This window comes from Pteropus vampyrus, unplaced genomic scaffold, assembly GCF_000151845.1.
Source record: "Pteropus vampyrus isolate Shadow unplaced genomic scaffold, Pvam_2.0 Scaffold43, whole genome shotgun sequence".
In the NCBI taxonomy this organism is placed as follows: domain Eukaryota; kingdom Metazoa; phylum Chordata; class Mammalia; order Chiroptera; family Pteropodidae; genus Pteropus; species Pteropus vampyrus.
In genome coordinates, this window is record NW_011888824.1 from 5,660,315 (window position 1) to 5,681,551 (window position 21,237).

The following is a 21,237-nucleotide window of genomic DNA, read 5'->3' on the forward strand; positions in this document are numbered from 1 at the left end:
TTTTAATTGCTTAAATAAACATGTAATTGATGTAGGTGAGGGACATCACAAGCAGTTTGATGAAATTGCTGTGTCATCCCATTGCTGGAGACAGAAAGAGCTCCACCCAGTGGGGTGACTGAACTGAAAGGAAGTTCTCACTCAGCCTTCAAAGACATGCACAAGGTAAAGGAGTCCGAGCAAAAATCAAAACAAATAATTAATAGCTCGTGTCTGGAAAATATGTTTGAGTTACACAGAGAAGGGTCATGATCAATTATGTACGTGCTCAAGTCAGGGCATTCGGAAAGATAATCTAATGAATACTGAAGTGTGATGGTCAAGTGGTCCATTATCAACACAAACAGAAACGGAAATCATTTTATTAAACTCTATGGTGAGGCCATTTGAAGAACAGGATCAAGGCCTGGATTTCCCAGCGGGATTTTGGTCTTCACATCTGCCGTGCGCAGGCGGCGAAGGGCCTCCGGGGGCGCGGGGCTTGCAGCCCTAGCACTGCAGCTCCTCTTCCGCGCGCCGAAGGCCGCCTGCCGCGCTCTGCGCGCTGGCGTGGGCCGTGGAGCTGAGCACCGCCTCAAAGCTGCCTCCGCCGTGGTTCGCCCCGCCTACTTTCGTCTGAAATGGCCAGAGACGCAAAAATGCAGTTAGTTCTTTACCTCTGTAATGTTTTTGGAGGAGTGATAACTTTCAAGAAACACTTTTTCTTTTTCTTGAGGGGATGTAAAGGGTGTAGAGAAGTTAATTTCCTTTAACAGAGTGCTAGGATGTCATTCGAACTCGTGTTCTGGGATTGGATTAGTAACTTTCATTTTGTACAATTTTAGCAACGCTCTCTTTATCTCTTCTACATTTAAGATTCTCAGTCCCTTCAGGAGCATAACCAGATCTGTAGATTTGGACCATCTACTCACCCAGAGAATCCATTCAATCAAAACGGAACTGGACTTTATAGTCCCCTCATTTTACAAATGTATGGATATTTTTAAGTGACTTTATCTTAGGTGTTCTACTTGAGATTTAGCAAGACAATATGAATTTCTGAACAAATGTCCTTTGAAAAGCAGTGACTCAACTGGTCTCTGCTTTGAGAGTTGGAGATGAACCAAGTCTGGAGCACTGGTCACTTTCCATCTTCCTAAACAGTTGCCTTTATAGGAGGAAAATCCCTTAAAATGCAAAGTTATGATGTTTTACGAGGCTCCCTTTTTGTGTACTTGTTATCGGCTAATAAGAACAGACTCAGGAAGAAATCAATTTATAACTAAAAGAAATATAGTTAAGTATTTTGGAAAATTCCTTATTCAAAAGTCCTTCAAAAGAATATTTAATGGTCCAAAATGTTTAATGAAAGTCATTCAGGGTCACACTGGCCTTCTTTTAAGCATTAACACTATGGAAAACATACTCTTGAGGGAAAGAAAGGTATGGAATAGATAATGTTGCCAATCCTAAAATGCTACCTGCATCTCACTGTCACCAAAGTGATCACTCACAAGAACATAAGCCACAATGGGAAATGAATGTATCCACCTACTGCCTCGCCTGCCGTTCTAAAGCCTTAACCAGGGTTTAAAAGCAGTTCCATCACTGCAAAACAAACACAATTTTCTCCAGTTGTCATTAAAATCCCCGTCTGCCCCTTTAAATTCAATTACTAAGTTGCAATTTTCTATCTGCTAAGGTTGGGAAACTTGTTTTGGAAAGAGGCAGATAATAAATATCTTAGGCCTGGAAATCACATAGTAGCTGTCACGAATACTCAAATCAGCCACTGTAGAAAGCAGCCGAAGACAATGCATGCAAGTGAATGAGCACAGCTGTGTTTCAAAAAGACTTGTATAGACACTGAAATGTGAATTTCATGTAATTTGATTTTCACACGTCTCAAAATATTATTCTTTGATTTTTTTTTCAGCTATTATAAAAACGTAAAAAACATTCTTAGCTTACAGGCCATTCAAAAAATAGGTGACCAGCTGGATTTGGCATACCAGCCTAAGTTTACCAACCTCTGGCACAGAACATTGACTTGTCCTCCAGTCAGTGTTACTTTAGCACTGCTTTCAATTATGTGATTTTTCAGCATGCTTCTTTCTTTCCTGAGAGAAACAAGATTAATCCAACATAATCTGCTCTATGAAGAGTCCCCATTCTCTTCTTTATTTTATTCGTATTCTCTTTTGACATAGAAGTCACAGACAATATTGTATCAGATGAATATCAATTACTGATATTTCCTTCTGGGCTTTGTTTCATTCCTCTCTCCTAGTTCTTGATTTTCTCACATCAAAATAGAAAAACCAAGGAGGAGGGAACTGCTCTGAAATACAGCCATTTGGCTAGAGGGAAGTGAAATAAAGGGGTTTCCTAACCATGTGGGTTTAATGACTGCACGCCGCAATACTCTAGGCAAGGACCTGCTTAAGCAAAGTTGTGAACAATAAACCCCTCTTGGACCCTCCCTTCATAATGGTTTTCCATCCAAGAATTTGTCAATTTGTTCCCCAAATTCTAATTGTTCTTTGCAAAATATTTTATTTGAATCATTGAATTGGGCTTCCTAATCTTTCATAATAAAATAGCTGGATGAAAGGACACAAAGAAACAATGAGTATAATATATCTTGCCTTTTTTAAGGTTTTAATTCAGGTCATGCAATATAGTCATCAAAAAGTAGGTGTGCTAAAAATATGGTCCGGTTGACATATTAAAACGGATGTAGTTACACATGATTCAGGGGGACATGGTAGTATATACCCAATAAGTGTGCTCACTGAGTGTACAGGTGACACCAGCTGAGACGTCATCAAGTAATACATTGATGTACTACAGGGATATAGGCAGAAAGGACTAAATGTTATATGATTATGATGAATTGGAAAGTTTTTCATGGACCATCAATTGGGTATAAAGGAAGAACAATCAATTGGGTCCAAATGCCACATGGTGTGTGACAGACTGTGTGAGAAGATGGCAGGAATGGACCTCAGTTCACAGCAGAACATTATTTCTAATAGAACACAAATATGAACATGATTCCCTTTCAGTGGTGTTTTTAAAATCAAACTTTAAAGCAGTATATGGGAATGGAGATGCAGCAAGCAATTTCACTCATCCTTACTGATCTGTGAGTCATTCCCTCAGCAGGAAACAACTTCAGGATCCATAACTGAAGAACGTTACAGATATTTTATGAAAGACTGAGGCCACGAAAGTAAACCATGCAGAGAATAAGCCATATAAAGAAGGGTTAAACATTTATGATTTAGTCTGGATTGAAAAAGAATGAGCAATTTGTAATTATTGAGGAAGTGGGAGGTGTGTTACAAAGCATGACTATTAGCTATTCTCCATTGCCTGGGTGGGCAGAAAAAGGGGTACTGGGCATTGATCATGATGTAGGAAGTGAGTGGGATGTGAGTCTTGTCAAACCCATTAGCAATCATGCAGACACAGAACCCACTTTCAGGAGGTACTGACACAGGCTAGTATCCAGTTGGCTAAGTTAGTTTTGCGCATGTCTGATGGAGGAGGCAGGCTCTATACCTTCCATCCCAATGAAGTAATAAAGTGAGAGGCTGAGAGTTTGGGTCAAACACTTAAATCATAAAATCATATGTGAGCTGTGAGCTTACCAGAGTTTCCTAAAAGCAAATGAAAATAGATTGCTCTTTATTCTTCTTTTACTTTTTCATAGCTCCTTCTTCTAAAGAAAACCTAAAAAGTACTTCTTCTATGTCAGAACTTAGATGTCTAACAAGCAACAGAGTTCATTCTCTTTGGAGTGTCTAGGGCTGAGAATCAAATGTTGAGAAAATGACTCCTAGATTTTTTTGAGCCTTTTGTTTTGAAACTAGATATTCTAGCAAGAGAAATGTCCAAGATACTGCATGTCTCTCCATATCTAAAGTTTTTCCTACAAATGAGAGCAATTTAGTGGCTTCTGCTGGTCACTCAGAAAGCGATGATGTTGACAAGCAGAGCAGTGAAACTGCACAACCAGAAGCTGCTGCTAAATGAAACCAATGAAGGTAAGATAAATGCCGAGTAATAATTTTGTCCTGGGCCTTAAACCACCTAATCTCAGGCCAAATAAAGTATAAGATTATGCTAAAGACCCTCCCCTAAAGGGAAAGACCCTCCAGGTCAAAATCAGTAAGAGCATCCAGGAACTCTAGTAACCTCACAGACCCTTCTCAGCCAGCACATGTGAGAGGAGGATGGTGACAGAGGATTCAGAAGCAGCTGGATACTCAGCATGGGGTTTTAATCTGGTTAAATAGCTCATACATATTCTTAATTTTCCCAATAACAGAGAAATACAGAAATGGACTGCATACAAAATAGTGATAATGATACCAAGGTGTAATAAGTCATCGTTTAGGTGATATCTTTAAAAAAATCTTAGCAGTTTCAATGATTTTTCCTATTTTAAAAGTTCTGTACATTTTAGGACCAGACAATTTTTATTTTTGCTCTTTTTCCCTCTGCAGACTAACTTACTTCGGTACAAACAATAGATTCAATGAATTTTTTTAGCACCTACTATGCAATAGGCATATTTTTAGTTTATACCCAGGGATCAAATGCACTATTACAAAATAATGCATTTTATGACTCAGCTTTATTTTCCTTGAATGATAACAACTGTGTGGTGTTTAGTATGTGAACTGAGTAAACAAATCTAGGCAGTTGACAGGTAGTGGATGGCAGTATAACACAGGGAGCCAAGTTTGTTTTAGCTAGTCCATATCCAAACCAGAGGAACTTTGAGCTGTTATTGAACTTTCACTTACAATATAAATTCAGAATTCACATATCCTTTGTCCTATCTACATCATCTCTCACATATCTACTATTGAGGGAATAGCATTAAGAGTTCTAACCAGTGAGGAGAAGAACACAAACCCTAATTCACCGTAATGAACAATTCATCCTGAATGGTTTACATGAACAACTTTGTAAGGATACAGTGATGCTCTTCAATATTGGTTTTAACTATGGATTTATATGTGAAGAAAAGGACTGACTCTGTGCAAGACTTGCTTTCTTGGCTGCACCAAATGCTGGTGGCCCCACCATTGGAACTAATTGCAGCTAGGACTATGCTGTCCTGATTCAGTAGACCCAGTGACACAAAATTCACTTCATCTGTACCTTAAGGCTTGTGACAGTTGTCTCAACCCTCTCCTCAAATGATTTGAAAGTAGGAGAATTCCTAAAATAACAAAAAGAGAGAGGTCAGCTCTAAAGACCCAGCTGTCTCAGCAACCATGGGGTCTGGTTTCTGCTCTTGTAAACATCACCTTTGCACCTGAGCTAGCTGTTGGTTTACCACCTACACAAAATATTTCACTTCTGCTAGGTTAGATCCAGGAACCATAACCTGACATGGACTCTTCCTAAATAAAAGAGCCAGAAACTCCACTGTAGAATAAATAATATAGCATTTGGCAGTGACACTGCTGTTAAAATGCCTTGAGACACTGTAAATCACTTTTAATGAGTTGAAGGAGCGACGGCTTAATTTTCATCTACCAATTGTTTCTGTCACAACACTCTTTTTCCAAACTCTTTTTTTTTTTTTTTTCGTAAGCATGAAAAGACTATCTTAAGAATGTTGTATTTGGCTTTTCCCACTTGGAATTTTAAAGTTACTCATTGCAGTGAATGCGAGACTGGACAGAAATAACCCAAGGAAAAAAAGATTCATAAGGTTTTTTTTTTCTTTTCATTGCCTTAAAAAGTAACCACTTGGTCAACTTCCATGAAGAGATGTTTCTGAAAGTTAATGCTTTGATTATTATAAGTTGAAATATCACTTGTCTAATGCTTGATCAAAATGGTGTTAGCATGTGGTATTTTTCCTCCTGAAGAGGATATGCCTATTTGTTCTCTTATGAGAGACAACCTTTGACATTTTATTAGTGACTCATCATTGTGTTAAATAATCTCTATAGCATTTTGTCACTATAAGCATTAAATACTTCACGTGGTGCTTTTTGGTTTCCTATATTGGATTTGACCACATGACATGATTTAATGACAGCATTACCATTAAGAATGACATTACCAAGTCCAACTAAAGAAACAAAAACGGAACTAAAAATGCATCTTAAAGCATATATCCTTGTTAGCTTTCAGCAGTGATTGCCATCATTTTCAGATCAAATAACTCAACTGAATGTTACTATATATTAGACAATCCACTTGTTATTCTCTCTCGAGTGCGGTAGAAATAAAATAAGAGGAATAGTCTATAAAATATAGGCTTCATTGTATGGTGTAGGATGAAGCATGGCTCTAATACTATCAAGAGGAAACTAATATAGAGAATACATTTTTGAAGGAATTTGGCTTTATTACAGATTGTCTCTTAAGACTCTGACACTCCAGATAGTCATAAACGCATTTGCAGTTAGGCCATATGAATTAACAATGGTGAGATAAGCAGGCCTGAGCATGGCATCACATCTTGTATTTGATTCAAACATAAGTCCAATTCTTATGAGTAATCCTCAAAATACCTCTTTTTCATGATGATATATTAGTGAAATTACACTTGAATGACTCAAAAGTTACACTTATTAATACCTGACTTCCACTGCGGATTCTATTTGGCCCAGTCTGCTCACATGATTGCTGTCATCCATCAGTTACACAGGACTGCAGTAGGCAGACAGTTTAGCCTAATAGTTCATGGGTATGTTAGATGAGTAAAATCTTTTTTTTTTTTTTTTAAGTTCATTTCAGGCAAGTTCATGAGAACTGCATTTGACCCACAGCCACAAGATAGATTCCTGGTTCACAGAGCAAAATCACATTAATTTTTTGCAAGCCTCCTTTGGACACTCGGACTTAAAAATTTGACAAGTAAAGGAGCTGAGAGCCTCAGGTTGCACTACTAGTTTGGGTATTCTTGTGCTAGGGGGAGCAAGTCATTCAAATACGAGCTAGGCAATCTCAAATCTATGCTCTCGATTTACCACCAAATTTGGGAAATCAAATACTGTTGTTAAATTTCCAAAGTAACCAAATAACCCCAGTGTAGAAGAGGTATTATCAGACATAACAAAACAGACATTCCTCTAACTAAATTACAGTAAAATATGTGCCGGAGAATAGAGAAATTATTTACTCAGATTTAATCACATCAGACACTACTACAAACTTTTAGCACTGCAAATGACCCCAGAAAGAAGTTGACTTCAGTGCTCTCTAACTATTTAGAGTAACTGAGCCCCCTTTAAAATGTATGTACACCACAATATATGATATAAAACAGGCAGAGAGGCACAGTTCCAACTGAAGTGGGGAAGGGTCCCAGAGGCTGGATTCCTACTCTGTCACCACCACCACCGAGGCAGCCTAAGGCCAGTACCATGGGGAAGAGCAGTAAATCTGGTTCTAGCCTCATTGTAAACATGATGAAACTGAGGTGAGTTTTCCAAGGCCACAAAGTTCATTCTTGGCAGAGCTGGGCTACAACCTACATCTTCTGATTCCCAGTCTACCATTCATTCCTCTGTACTACTATTAGCTTGATTTCAAGTGATTGTATCACAAAATCAAGCAAAACTGGAAGTGGAGAACATCTTAGTTTTCATCCAGCCCATAATTTTAATGACATTTTTATTGTTCAACAGACACTTCACCTTAATATATACCTTAAAAATTTGTAATGACATCCTTTCCATGACTGTAGCCCTCTTAATCTCCTATCCTTCCATTTAAACTTTCTTCCAGGCTTGCATTTAATTCCGGTGAGATAAGAAACATCTCTGCCAGTTGCTCAGGCCCTGTATTAAGTGCTCTACAGAGGATACTTTGTTTATAACTCACAAGGACCATATGAAGTAGGTCTTATTTCTCCGGGTATGTGGATAAAAGAGGTAGGTTAAATAACTTGTCTCAGGTCACACAAATCAGGAGAGGCTGGATTTAGGCCAATGCGTATGGTCAAGCTCATTGCGCCTACAATACTTCTGTAGAATTGTCAGCCTTTTCTCCTGAGGTCCATCAGAAAAGAGAATGAGGTAGGTAGGTCATGGTACTTACTTTCAAAGGGAGACAAAACCCACAAAGTAAATATCAATAAAGTAATACTTCATATACATTTTGCATTAATATTATGTAAAATAATTTACACACGTTACCTCATAGCAGGCATACTTATGGAATGGCGAATGGAGTAGCTTCAGGGCAAAAGCAGATTAAACGGAAGAAAGAAAAAAGAAGATAGCACAATGTAAGTACATGAGAAACTCCCTATTCACAGTTCTGAAACGTTAATTTCAGCTATCTGCAGTATTTGCTGCCCACCCCACCAAGATGATATTTGTTATTGTTGGGAACATGGGCCACAGTTGCTTCCAAGGGTACAAAGGAAGAGCTGCATATTATTTTACTTCCTGGAGGTTTCCTGTAGGTCAGGGAATCTGAGGAGAATGTCTGGTTTCCCCCTGGTCAGCTCATTAGCCGCTGGGCATCTTCTCCAGGTCCAGCTCCCTCTCTACTCTTTGTTCCTGGTCAGAACCACAGGAAGGGCAGTATCCAGGAAACAGAGCCAAGGCAGGTAAAAACTAGTCATTCCATTGTAGAGAAACTCTCTCCAGGGGAATATACAGAGTTAACACAAGACAATCAAGGAAACACACATCATGCAAACACAATTCACAGTCGGGATTTCTGCCTCCATTCTAAAACACCGATACAAATATTAACATTTCTAAGAACTCTAAGACTTCTCAACCAATTAATCCAAGGGTAGCTGACTCATGTTCCCTCTGATTGACTGCCTGTTATTTCTATGTGAGTTTCACTCAGAAATAGGGTTCATTTTCCTGGGCTAGTGTTTCCCCATCGCACCTTCCAACACCATCCCTGCTTTCTCTCCTCCTGAGACGGGATCAAACTCATCACCTTTCCCCAACAATATCCACTGAGGTCATTAATATGGGTGGCACTCTACTAGAGCTCAGACAGAAAAGGACAAAGAAATTCAGGGGATACCTATGGTCCGATCTTAGATACTCCATTTGGAAACTATAGGCAAAATATTTCTCAGAAATTACATGAGAAAAGGACAAATCCCCCGTCCCCTCCCCCCCGAAAAGTATATAATAAGATTCCAGCTAAAAAAAAGAAAAAAGCTTAATTCAGAGGCTCGGAACGATGTCTGCACACTTCCTAACACTCCTAACACATGTGCTTCTCCGGTAACATTTTTCCTCTTCAACTTTAGAAAGTACAAAGCTGAAGATGGACCATCCCCATAAGTAACAATTACCAGTTACAAGAAGTTCAGAAAAACATGACAATGTAGAGAAAATAATTTTTGGTTTCTCGACCTTTACTTTCTATAAGTTTTATAAAAACAAACAACTCCCAGCATCCACATTACTTCTTTTCTTCTTTCTATGGATCTTCGTTCTATGGATCTCTGCCAATATAGGAAGGAATGATGCAGAAAAAGAGATCGGTAAGAGATTGCTCAGCAAGTGAAACTGGTGTAAATGACCCAGAAATGAAATAAATATGTCCGAATGCATTAGGTGCCCTAGACTCTGTAACTCTCTGGTCATGAACACTTTCAGGAAAAGACATCTATATTTTTGGCTGAGGCACACCCACAGTGTGAAAGAAACAGAGGGCTCTGGGGGAGAAACAATGGATAACAAGGAGCCAGCAGGGCCCCACAGGCAGCGCTTACCCGATGGAGTGAGATCTGCAGTGAGGGCAGCACAGGAGAGAACAGTGGGAACAGAGTTAGGAGATCAGGATGCAAAGCAATGACAACACTGGCCGTTATCCCCTCTTTCAAGAGCCCGGAGCAAAGATTAGGTAACTCCATTTATTACTTCTTTTGAGTATATTGAATTTTTAATGTGTCTTAACAATTATTTTACCAACCTGTTATAAGCTGTGCTTCTATTATTCTCATGAATATTTAGAATGGTTAGACTCGCTAATAAAATTATGTGCCTCTTCCAAAGACTTCATCTCCACTAGATCACACACAGTTTGAACAAATTCACTGAGAAGTTTCAGGAAGATGTCAATATTATAAAAGTTATTCCAACAGCTCGACTTTCTTCACAGTACTTTCACAAATGTGACCTCATTGTAACTTCACAGGAAACATCTTAGTTGGGTAGCTATTAACGTTATTTTATGGATGGAGAAGGAGACCTAGCAATTCCATGGCTGGGCTAAGGGGACTTTACTTAATGGCTATCAGGGGAGATGGAAAATTATAGCTTGGGAAATATTACTTATTTTTATAAAACGTATAAATTAAATTCTAACATAGGCCTTCTCATTCAGTAATTAAAATGCCCAAGTCCTAGGTTTTCAAAATCCATACGTATTAACTTGGAATTACTTTAAAGAAAAACAAGAGGTACTGTTTTTCATCTCAGGTGTTTGAATTTGGTGGAAATCTTTTTGAACAAGTTTAGAAATTTGTTCTCAGAATGCACAAATGAATTTTATCATGTAACTAATAACAATATAGAAAAACATGATACTTTTAAACCAAAAAGGATTCATGGTAAAATGTCTGCAATAAAATTTTAAAATTTTCCCACTATCATTTTATAAATTGGCAAATTAATTTGAAAAAATAAAAATGTATTAATTTTTCTTATTTAAAAGTCTTTATTAGAGTAAACTTAAGCAATTTTCAAACATGATTTTTATTATATTATTTCTTCTAGCATAATTTATTTATTTATTTTTAATTTTTATTTCTTTTAGGCAAGGCAACCCTTGGTTGACCTCACACATTGCAAGGAACTTCTAGCATAATTTAAAATTAAAAATTCTTTGTAAAACTTGTTGCTTTCACAGGAATTTATCCTCACTTATATAAAATGTCAAATATTATACTTAGAGAAAAAAACGTAACTGAAAATACAGGTCTACATATTATAGGACCATTATCTGAGTCTCCATTAACAGGCTATATTTCCCAGTAGTTCGTAATGAAAACGTTGTGTCCCCTGTAGAGAATAATAATTAATGAAAAGTTTGGGACTCCTAGGAAATAGATTACCTATTACACGAAAACAAAGCCACATGGAAACAGGAGGAAAGGCAGTTGACACAACCTTGATACTGTACCCGATAGTGTATGAACATGAATATGTTGACATATTGCATATGTGAAACAGTCTTCATTCTTTACCACTTAGAAAAATGAACACAACCTTTATGAAATACAGTGTGCTTCTGTTAATGGATTCTCCCTAATTTTTGTAGTATGGGGCCACCTTGTAACTGAGATGGTCAATTAGTCAAGATGAAAGCTACCTAGCATTTATTGAGTTGAATACATGGCAGGCTCTCTTCTGCTACTTTTATAATAGCTCAATAACATTGTTATTCTTATCCCCATTTCATACTGAGAACACCCAGGTACAGGCAACCTAAGTTACATCTGGCCTCCTCATTACCTGAAGTAGAATCACCTGGGAGCTTGTCACAAATGCAGATTCCTAGATTCCACCCAAGACCTGTTAAGGCACAATCTTGGAGAGGTGCAATCTGGAAATATGTATTTTAAACAAGCTTCAGAGGTGTTTGTAAATTTCCCTTAAAAATGGAGAAACACTATTCTAGTATTATTCTGAGGTCCCAGTGTTCAAGTGAAAGGTTTCAACTACCTATGTAAAGAACGGATTTTATAAACACGGAAATACTTTTTCTTGGATATAACCGGTAATAGGGTCTTCCCTTTTTAAGGAATTATTTAATTAGTTCAGATAAATGTTTTATTGCCATTGAAATCACTGCAAATTTTATTTGTAATAAAAGGCAGCAGTTGCCTCTTCTGCCCTGCGTGACTCGGGGTTCCATGTATCTTCTTACAGCTAGAAGTAAATTTTATTTGTAATAAAATTAAGGTTACTTAATAATCCAGGATGTTTACTTGTTCATCATATGCTACCTCTGAAGAATTTCAATGGCTTTTCCTTATTGCATTATTAGTAAAAATGAAGATAAAACAATGTGTTCAGATCCATGTACATGTACTTAACTCTAGCTTCATGAATGCCAAGATGCGCATGAATACTGGGCACAATTCAGCAATTTTTGAGGCCAAAAAAATAACTAAAACATAAAGATATAAATATTTGCCTCTAGATAGCAAAACTACAGGGTGATAAAAAGTAATAGTTTAAGAATCTATTCAAATAATGCATATAGATCTTTTGAAAAGAAGAAATTTAAGATGTACTTTAAGTTTTTTAAAAGTAAATTTGATTTTTAGAGAGAGCTGAAATCAATTCACAAAGAAAAATCTCCTAAGCATATCGGCTAAATTCAAATAAAATATGATAGTTATTTAAGCAAGCAAAAAATATGAGAGTAACAATTCTATATAAGATAACGTCCTAGAACATGATATAAAAAATAAAAATGGTCAATACTACATTATTTTTCTGGTGCCTATAGTGAGGATGTCTGGTTCTCAGTTCAAAATCTTGATGTCCATCCTAATTTTATATAATAGTGAAATACTGACAATAACCAAAACATGTTTAGAAGTTTTGCTACAGCTACACACTGGAAGATAATACAGTCATTAAAAACGAAAGTGTTATAAACATTTATTAACATATCCACAGTATATTCCTAAAGCAAAGAAAGAAAATTATCAGAAATATATACCATAGGGTACCTTTTGGAATAAAATAATAAATATGTATGTATTTAGCATAGAAAAAAATATACTAGATGGACATATACTAAAATGTAACTAGAATAGTTTATTAGCGCATATTCCACTGAATGCACATTTTAAGTTACTGTTTAAAGAACAATGATTAAAATTCAGTGTGTGCTGCATTCTTTCGAAATCCCCCCTCATTACTAGTGTTTAATGGTGTACGCTATTTTTACTTAGATCTGGCCCCGGTGGAAAAGGCATCTTTGGGCCCAGGCCCCTAAGCTGACCTTCAGGCAGAAGACATCCCAATATAAAATTTTATCTCAGTCACCAATTGCTATCAGCCACATAAAATTTTTACCCAATAATAACAAAAAGAATATGTTAGCAAGTCCAGCTGATAGATTATGAAAGCTCCCTCTCTCAGAAAGCCAAGGGCTTGGCACCATTCCCACGGTTCTTTCCCACAGTACCTCATGTCTCCAAACTTCTTGCTGATGGCCGTCCCAACATTGCTAAAAGCAGCAGTTGCCTTCTGCCCTGCGTGACTCAGGGTCTCATGTGTTTTCTTGTAGCTGTAAGTAAAACAGAACAATAGTAACACAGTTTACATATCGTGATCACCCATAAAATACCCCTGGTCCTTCTGTCTCCTTCCTTTGAAAATTCCTTTTCCTAAACAGGTTTAGGGAGAAGACAATACACAGAAGTAATTGTTTCTATTCATTGTTTGGGAATGATGGGTTGGCTGCCACTTATCACAGGGAGAGTCAGACCATTAAATCTGAATTCAGGAAAAATATACAAGTACAGATCTTAATGTGCAGATTTTTAATCACAAAGAGTGGAACTATTCTGAGAGTAGACAGTTATTCTTAAAGAAGTGTACTAACCCTATGAAGAAACACTTGCCAATGAAAGCTCTAGCCACCAAAGTTAACACAAAGATTAGAAAATGTACATTTCAAAGGGAAATTTAAGATTTTACTGTTATTGAGGGTAAAATTAACCAGAAAAAAAGCAAAATATAACTAATATTTAACTTGTTTTTCTAATACTATAGCTGGGAGTAAGAAAGGAACATAATCTTAATATAGTGACTTTTTTCAAAATAGTTTTAGCAATATACTATTGCAATGATCTCTTCATAAGCCCTGTGCCCCACTAGACTGACTCCTCGAGGGCAAGGAATCCATTCATCGTTGTGTCCCTGGTATCCGGCAGAGGAATACAGGAGAAACTCAATAAGTACCAGATGAATGAATCAATGATCAAAGAGGATGCCCCTCTGTGGCTCTGAGCTGGGAGTCATGGCAGTAAGAACAGAGAGGAATGTGCTGGATCACACAGATCGAATGTGTAGACTCGATGGGGTTATAAGTGATAAAACGAACAAGATGGAAAGATTGGCCTGGGGTTTGGAGCATGGTTACAGGAAGAACAGTGGTATATCCATAGGGCCGAGAACTTTCTAAGAGTTATTTATTCAATAAAGTGGGAAACTAAAGGTTCCTAATCTGAGGGAATGAAAAGTAATCAGTGACAAGTTTTGTACATCATGTCACAATATATGCAAGTCATGATGCTGTGCACCTTAAACTTATACAGTGCTATATGTCAATTACATCTTAATAAAATAAACAAAGACAAAAACAAAAATATTTTGTGTAGTTTTTTAAAAAATTAAAACTAATCCTTATAACGCCCATACTTTCTTCTTACAATATATGCTGCTCCCAGGTAAGTTCCCCAAAGCTACCTGCTTAGCCCAGAATACCTGCATGTGTACAGTACCTCTGAGAAGACTTTACATAAAATCAGTTGTGTAGGAACTTCCTTTATCCCTCCATCCCTTCCATCTCCCACAAGTCATGCAGTTCTAAATGTACTATCAACTCTAAGGAAATGCTTTAAAATATGCCCTTTGGTCTTCCTCAGGACTGAAATCACTGTATGAATATGGTAGTCTATTACCGAATTTTTGTTAGCAGGTAGGAATGAGTTTACAATATTATTAGTACCATATATTATTTATTTACACAATGCCTGTTTTTCAGGAAGGGTAAAAATCATACGATCTAGATCATAAAACCAAACCTAGTATTCATTCATTAAACAGACATTTCCTGGAGAATATGGAAAAACCAGGGGGAATAAGGACTGAAGAAGAATCTGGTGCCTAGGAGGGAATTAGTATCTCTGGAGAGGGAGAGCTGTGTGAGTAGAGTAGGGAAGGTTGGCCCTGCTGGCTTTGGGTCAAAGCAGCAGATGAGAAGTGAGATGGCGGAAGAAAGGAATGGCTTCTGGGGTGTTTCCCTACATTGTTTTCTTTGTAGGTACAAAAATACCAGCTTATTCAAATTACAAAAATATCAGCTTATTCAAATTACAATTTTATTTTTACATTTTTCTACATGACGTTAGGTTTTAATTATGGCAAAAATGTTTTTGATTACATGAAACCATTGAATTTCAGGCAGTTTACATAGGAAATAAATGTTAATGTCTAACTTGTTATTAGTGAGAAGGCAGTTAAAATAGTACTAAATGTTAATGACCGGAAATAAAAACATCAGTCATTATTACAAGATTTTAGTGAGGTGTGATGTTGAAATGGCATGTGCTGAGAATTCTTCAGAAGAAATACGCTACTAAGTAGGTTGTCAGTTTGTCCTGATCACTTGGATTAACTGGGCTTAATTTAAATGCAGAGGATTTGGCCTTAAAAACAAAAGGGTTTCTTTACAACTTAAGAAAGAAAAATGTTTTGAATACCTATTTGATTATACTTTTAAGATGCTGACAAAGTTTTCACAAAGTAGTAATTGAGCTATGAAATCAGATCTATGAAAAATGCATTTAAAATCGGAATCCATACATGTTGGAAGTGAGGAAAGCACAGTATCAGATGCAGAGGAAACATGTTCTTACACTATGCATGGGGCTTTAGAATTAGGCTCGACCCAGGACTCCTTCTCCTCACATGACCTTTCTGAAATATATTAAGAAAAACTTATTTTCTATCTAAGTTTCTCATGTATATTGGTAGGGAAATAGAGTAATCCATCAAATACCCCAAACGGGAGACTTAGTATCATTTTCGTACCTTATATTCCTTTAACACTCCATATCCAACCCATCCAGAGACCCTGTTGGTTCAACCTTCAAAATATATCAAGAATTTGTCTACTGTCTCACCATCTCTACTGTTCTCCATCTCAGTTAGCAAGAACAGGGTTTTGTTGTACTGTGAATGCCCTACTTTGAAGAATTAAAAAGATCTAAGAGTGTACCCTTAGGAAGACTGTGAAAACCACCTTTTCCTGTCCAATCAAGACCAGATGTACCTAGAACCTTGGTCAGGTGACTGTCAGCAGAATAGAGCTGGAGGAAAGGGGAAATAGGGTTGAAAAGGGACTCAAGGAAGGCTAAGGAAGAAAGTCTAATGGATGTTCCCCTAGCACTGACTCTGTAAGGCCTGAAAGGTGACTCAAGGGAAAAGTAAAGAAATATTCTGCAGTATCTGTGGTTTTCACATGAGGTTGGGACTGTGGACTTGTTAGAAAGTTCTTCTGTTGGTCCTGCATTGCTTCAGGAATTTTTTGTGATTAGAGCAAATATTTAATTTTCTTGTAAAATGTGCCATGTAGCTTAATTTTGTGTATTGGAGAATGCTTTGAATTTTGAGATAAAAGTGACTTTTGAACATTTATGTGTGTGTGGCATTCTGAATTTGATGACTTAATTTAAAAATAGCTAGAGAGAAGTACATATAAGTGTGAGCTACACTGTGTTTTAAAGACACTTTTATATCAAAACGTGAGGTGGGTGTACAGGGGTCCCTGAGCTTTTAGTGACATTTACATCCTCACCATGAAAAATGCAACTCTATATGTGAGATTTCAAAGTTAAAATTCAACCATATGGATAATTCAGTGAAGTGCTGAAGAGAGATTTTTAGGACTGTTAACTCTTTATTTCTGTGAATTATGTAATGTTAAAAGCACTAGAGCCCAATCCCTTCAGACTACAGATGAGGAAACTGAGGCCCAGTTAATGACAGAAATAGAGTAAGGACCTAGTCCAATGTGCTTGGAAATGACAGATATTAGAGGGTGAATCAGGTAAGCTTTCTATAACTCTAATGTTTGTGGAGAGAAATAATACTATATTTCAAGAATTCTAAGATGCACATTTCCCCCCTCATTTTTACATCTCTTCCCTAGGCTAACCATCACCTTTCTTGAAAATAATGAGTAGTCATTTCACATAAGTTACTTAGAGACCAATAATTGAGGGAAAGAGATTTCAAGGAGGCAGGCAATGAGAGAAGGTTATATGTGAGGAAGTGATTTCCAAGTTGCCAGGGACACCATGAGAAATTGGCCGCTGGGCACAAAAAGAGCACCATTCACATCATAGTCTAAGCAAAGGGTCCTTCTGGAGTTGTGTACCAGAACCTATAACCGTATGTTGCATCCTAGTTGGGCTTGATCTTAAACTTGCATAAGTAATATACATCCCCATCCGGAGGCTAGGAGACTGTATCTTGATAAAAGGCCCTCTTATCAGGCCACTGATAATCCCTAACACAGTGTATTTGCATTTTACTCCCTTTATTGTGCCCTGAAATTTGGTACACAGTTTGAACTACTAATACTTAAAACTTTTTCCCACCTTATCACATAAAACTATGTTCATAATATTCAGATAATGAAAAACAACTTAAATACCAACCTTCGGATTGATCTGACAACATTGTAATTTAAGTGGAAGTGGTATTTAGCATTTTTGATTACTAGTGTCTTTTACTTTAAGTTAAATATAAGTTATATCATTGTTGAATTACATAATTAATAAAGTAGGGGAGTAATACATTTTATTTAAATAAAAGTCAAAAGGTTAAGATATCCCCAGTTTGCTGTCAACTGCGCATTGAGAAGCAGAAAAATTGGGAGTTTATACTTCAAGAAGATTGTTATGTGCCTCTCCTCTGTGTTCCCATCAACCCCTTTGCACAGCTCTTTCCAAGCATTTTTTCACTGTGTTATAATTAATCGTTTTTGAATCTGTCTCCGTGACCTGCCTGAACTTCCTGAGAGCTAGGGCCACATCGTGTTCATCATCACTGTATCCCCAGGGCTGGAATAAACCAGAGCAAGAGCCACATGAGGCCAAAGGAAATAAATGAATTCCAGTTTGAGTCCAAGATTTAAGCTACAGGTGCAAAAAAAGGGCTTTCCAGTGGAAATTTCTGACTCTGGAGGAGAGCAATGAAAGCCTTAAGTTGAGTGAAGGGGAAATTTGTTCTTGGATGTTCAAAAGCAGTCCCAGGAAACAGCAGTACCCAGCAAGGCTTGAACCTCATCTAGCACTGAACCTTTCTTGGGCAAAGGTTTAACAGTGACAGCAAACAGCAGCTCACATTTTCAGACTTTATATGCATTAATCCATTGAAGAGTGTTCATTGGGAATTTTTTTTGTTTGTTTTGAGTAAAAGGAAACTTCCTATTTTTCAATACAAGTCAACAGAAAAACAGGTTTTGCTCTTCACAGATTGTTTGGCTGGAACGAATATCTTTTTATTCTACTTTACAGAGGTAAATAAAATCGTAAGATATTTAGGTACACATAGTGATGGTTTGATATAATATACATTGTGAAAAGATTCCTCCCACCTAGTTAATCAATACATCTATAGAAACCTTTAAGTTCTACTCTCAGCAAATTTCAATTACACAATATAGTGATATCAACTATAGTCACCATACTATACATTAAATTCTCAGATCATACTCATCTTATAACTGAAAGTTTGTACTCTTTTATCATCTTCTCCCTTTCTCTCCCATGCCCCAGTGACCATTCTTCTTCTCTCTCTAAGAGTTTGGCCTTTTTAACTTTTTTTTTAGATTCTACATATAAATGATACCATGTCTTTCTGTCTTATTTCACTTAGAATAGTGCCCTCAAAGTCCATCCATATTGTCACAAACAGCAGGATTTCCTTCTTTCTTGTGGCCAAATATTATTCTGTTATACATATATATACCACATCTTCTTTTAGGAATGGACAGCATTTCACAGCCAGAACAGGTTAGCTGTTTGGCTAGTACGCTGACAAGGGGGTCTGCAGTATGTGGGGTAAGTTTCTCTGCAAGCTGAGTAACAGGCATTCTGTCGACTTTTTGTGTAGAATCCTCTTGACATGTCTTACTAATTTGAAAGTCAGTGTTAATAATCAAAAGGAGAATGTCTGTCATCTTTTCAAATGTTTTGCCTTAAAGCGTTTTCTATGCACAAAGAGAAGAAAAAATTTAAAATTCAACGGTCTTTTTACAAGAAGACACTCTATAGCATGAATATATTTTCTATTATGGGATTTAAAAGAAAACAGTAATGGTTTCTTATGCCGCATTTCACCAAAGACAAAAAATATTTAGGCTTATTTTCTTCCAAAGATTCCCTAAACATGCTATCAAAAGACAGATTTACCTCCTGAATCTAGAAAAAAAGAATCTACTTCTTGCCTGTGTGGTAAGATGAAAGCCAAAAGGTAAAAAGAAGGAACAACAGAGTGAGAGACCGGCTATATGTGCCTTTTAAAATTAGGTCTTTAATCTTTACAGGCACTTCTGAACTCAACAGCGCTACAACAGGCTCCTCATAAAAAGAGATAATAATCATTACTGACCAAAATGGCCTGGAAGTCTTGGAAATGCAAAATCAAAGAGTAAATAAATCATAAACTAAACTTTGATTTTCAAACACTGCATTTTTTTAATGCCAAACATTAGAGTTTTGTTCTTCTTTATATAGGATGAAGTTATTAAGCTCCTCAAAAAGATGGCATGCTTTAAATTCCTTTCCAAAACCTGTTCCCCTTTGTAGACCTACCATTTGGTCTGTGGTGCAACTCAGAAGGGTTTATTAGTGGGGGAATCTCATGGGTTAGCAAAGGCCAACACTTATTAAAATGAAGCATATCAGTTTAAATGGCCCATCCAACGATGCATTTCTGAATTTCTACTCCTTCTTCCAACAGAAGAGATTCAAATTCTCCTCTAGTGGCCTCCCCACCACTACACCCAAAAACCACACACAGCCCCCATGCCACTTTTAAGCTTAAGGACAACATAAAAAAGCAGTGGAAAATGTTTTTTAAAAAGATGGGGGAATATTTTGTGTCTTCTCTTAGATTCTCTCAAGACAAGTAAAAAGTTATGACAAAAACAACAGCAACAACAAACCCTGGACACGGTGATCTCTTAACCTGCTACTGTGTGGTTACCTTTCTAGCAAGGAGAAAATTTCAATCTGCTGTGTAATTAATTATTCCTATTCATCCAGTCCTATTCCAATTAGACTAAAATATGCCAAGATATTTCATTACCATACCACGGATTTTCTTTTCATTATAAATCAAATGAAATAGGTCATGATTACTTAATCAGTATGCAAAGTATTGCCTCTGGGAATCACCTGCAATTCTGACAGCTAAATTCTTTTTAGTGCTTTGAAATCTGATTCTACTCAACCTAACCCCACCCCAATTCCTTCACTTAGAAATTTTCATTGTGCGAAGTATAGGCTTGTCCTGGAATGGGTATCACGGACCCTAACAGCAGGAATTTAAGTCATTCATGGAGAAAACAGATTCTGTTATCAACCCTTATTCCCCCTCCCAAACAAAACAAAACAAACAAACAAACAGAAACCCACATGATTAAGACTTTCTCCCTTCCCTCAGCAGCCAAGGAAAAGAGGTGGGAGGAAAACGCTGTTCCAAAATTATGTTAATAGATGTATGCCTCCCTCTTAAGAAAGGGATTGATTCTTCCCTACGAAGTTCACATCATTCCTAAGGTTAGTGACTACACCTTCATCTGTATTTATTAGATAATCTCTGAAGAAATCTCATCTAGTTCTGCCTACCGCTTTCAATAACATCAATATGCAGACGACTTTCAAATGTCTATCTCTGTTCCTCCCAAGTCACCCTCTTATGTTATAAACTTGTTTGTCTACTGGGCATTTAAGACTTCATATAGCCAAAACAATTCTGGGTCTTCCCATCAGACCTGTATTAGTCTTTCCTACAACAGGAAAGACTTGTTACTTGTTTCTTGCTCTTTTCAACACAGGTAGAGAGAGTACATAGCTACGAAAGTGTCAGACACTGCACTGCATGCTGCACAAATATTAACCCATTGAATCCTCACTATTTATGAAATAGGTACTAATGTGATCTCATTTCACAGATGCAGGGAGACCTAGATTTTGATCCAAGCCATTGGAGTCCATAATGCACAGGCTTAACCACAATGCTATACTCCCATTGCAGTAAACAGTCCTGATACCCAAAGCCGAAGTCAAAGACTTAAGAGTCACATTTGATCCCTCTAATTCCCTCATTCTCCACCTCCAAACTATTGAAAAATCCCATTGGCCTTACCTCCAAATCCTGTCCCCTCTATGTCCATGACTCTCCCTCATCATCATCACCACTTGGACTAATGCAATAGTCTCATAAATGACTTTCCGGTTTCCACTCCTGCCTCTCC

General features: G+C 37.1%; 1 protein-coding gene across 3 annotated transcripts in view; it reads right to left on the reverse strand.

Moving 5' to 3' along the window:
- TPD52L1 (tumor protein D52 like 1) overlaps positions 1–21,237 on the reverse strand; it is a 95,742-nt gene continuing 74,505 nt past the window's right edge. Inside the window, exons 4-7 of one of the 3 annotated variants that reach the window (XM_023529800.1) lie at positions 13,147–13,248; positions 8,157–8,195; positions 5,158–5,218; positions 1–615 (exon numbers count right to left, since the gene is read on the reverse strand). In XM_023529800.1, coding sequence (XP_023385568.1) covers positions 490–615; positions 5,158–5,218; positions 8,157–8,195; positions 13,147–13,248 — 328 coding nt within the window. In that variant the 3' untranslated portion in view covers positions 1–489. The remainder of the gene's footprint in view (positions 616–5,157; positions 5,219–8,156; positions 8,196–13,146; positions 13,249–21,237) is intronic. The other 2 variants (XM_023529802.1, XM_011358753.2) reach the window with 2 other exon arrangements.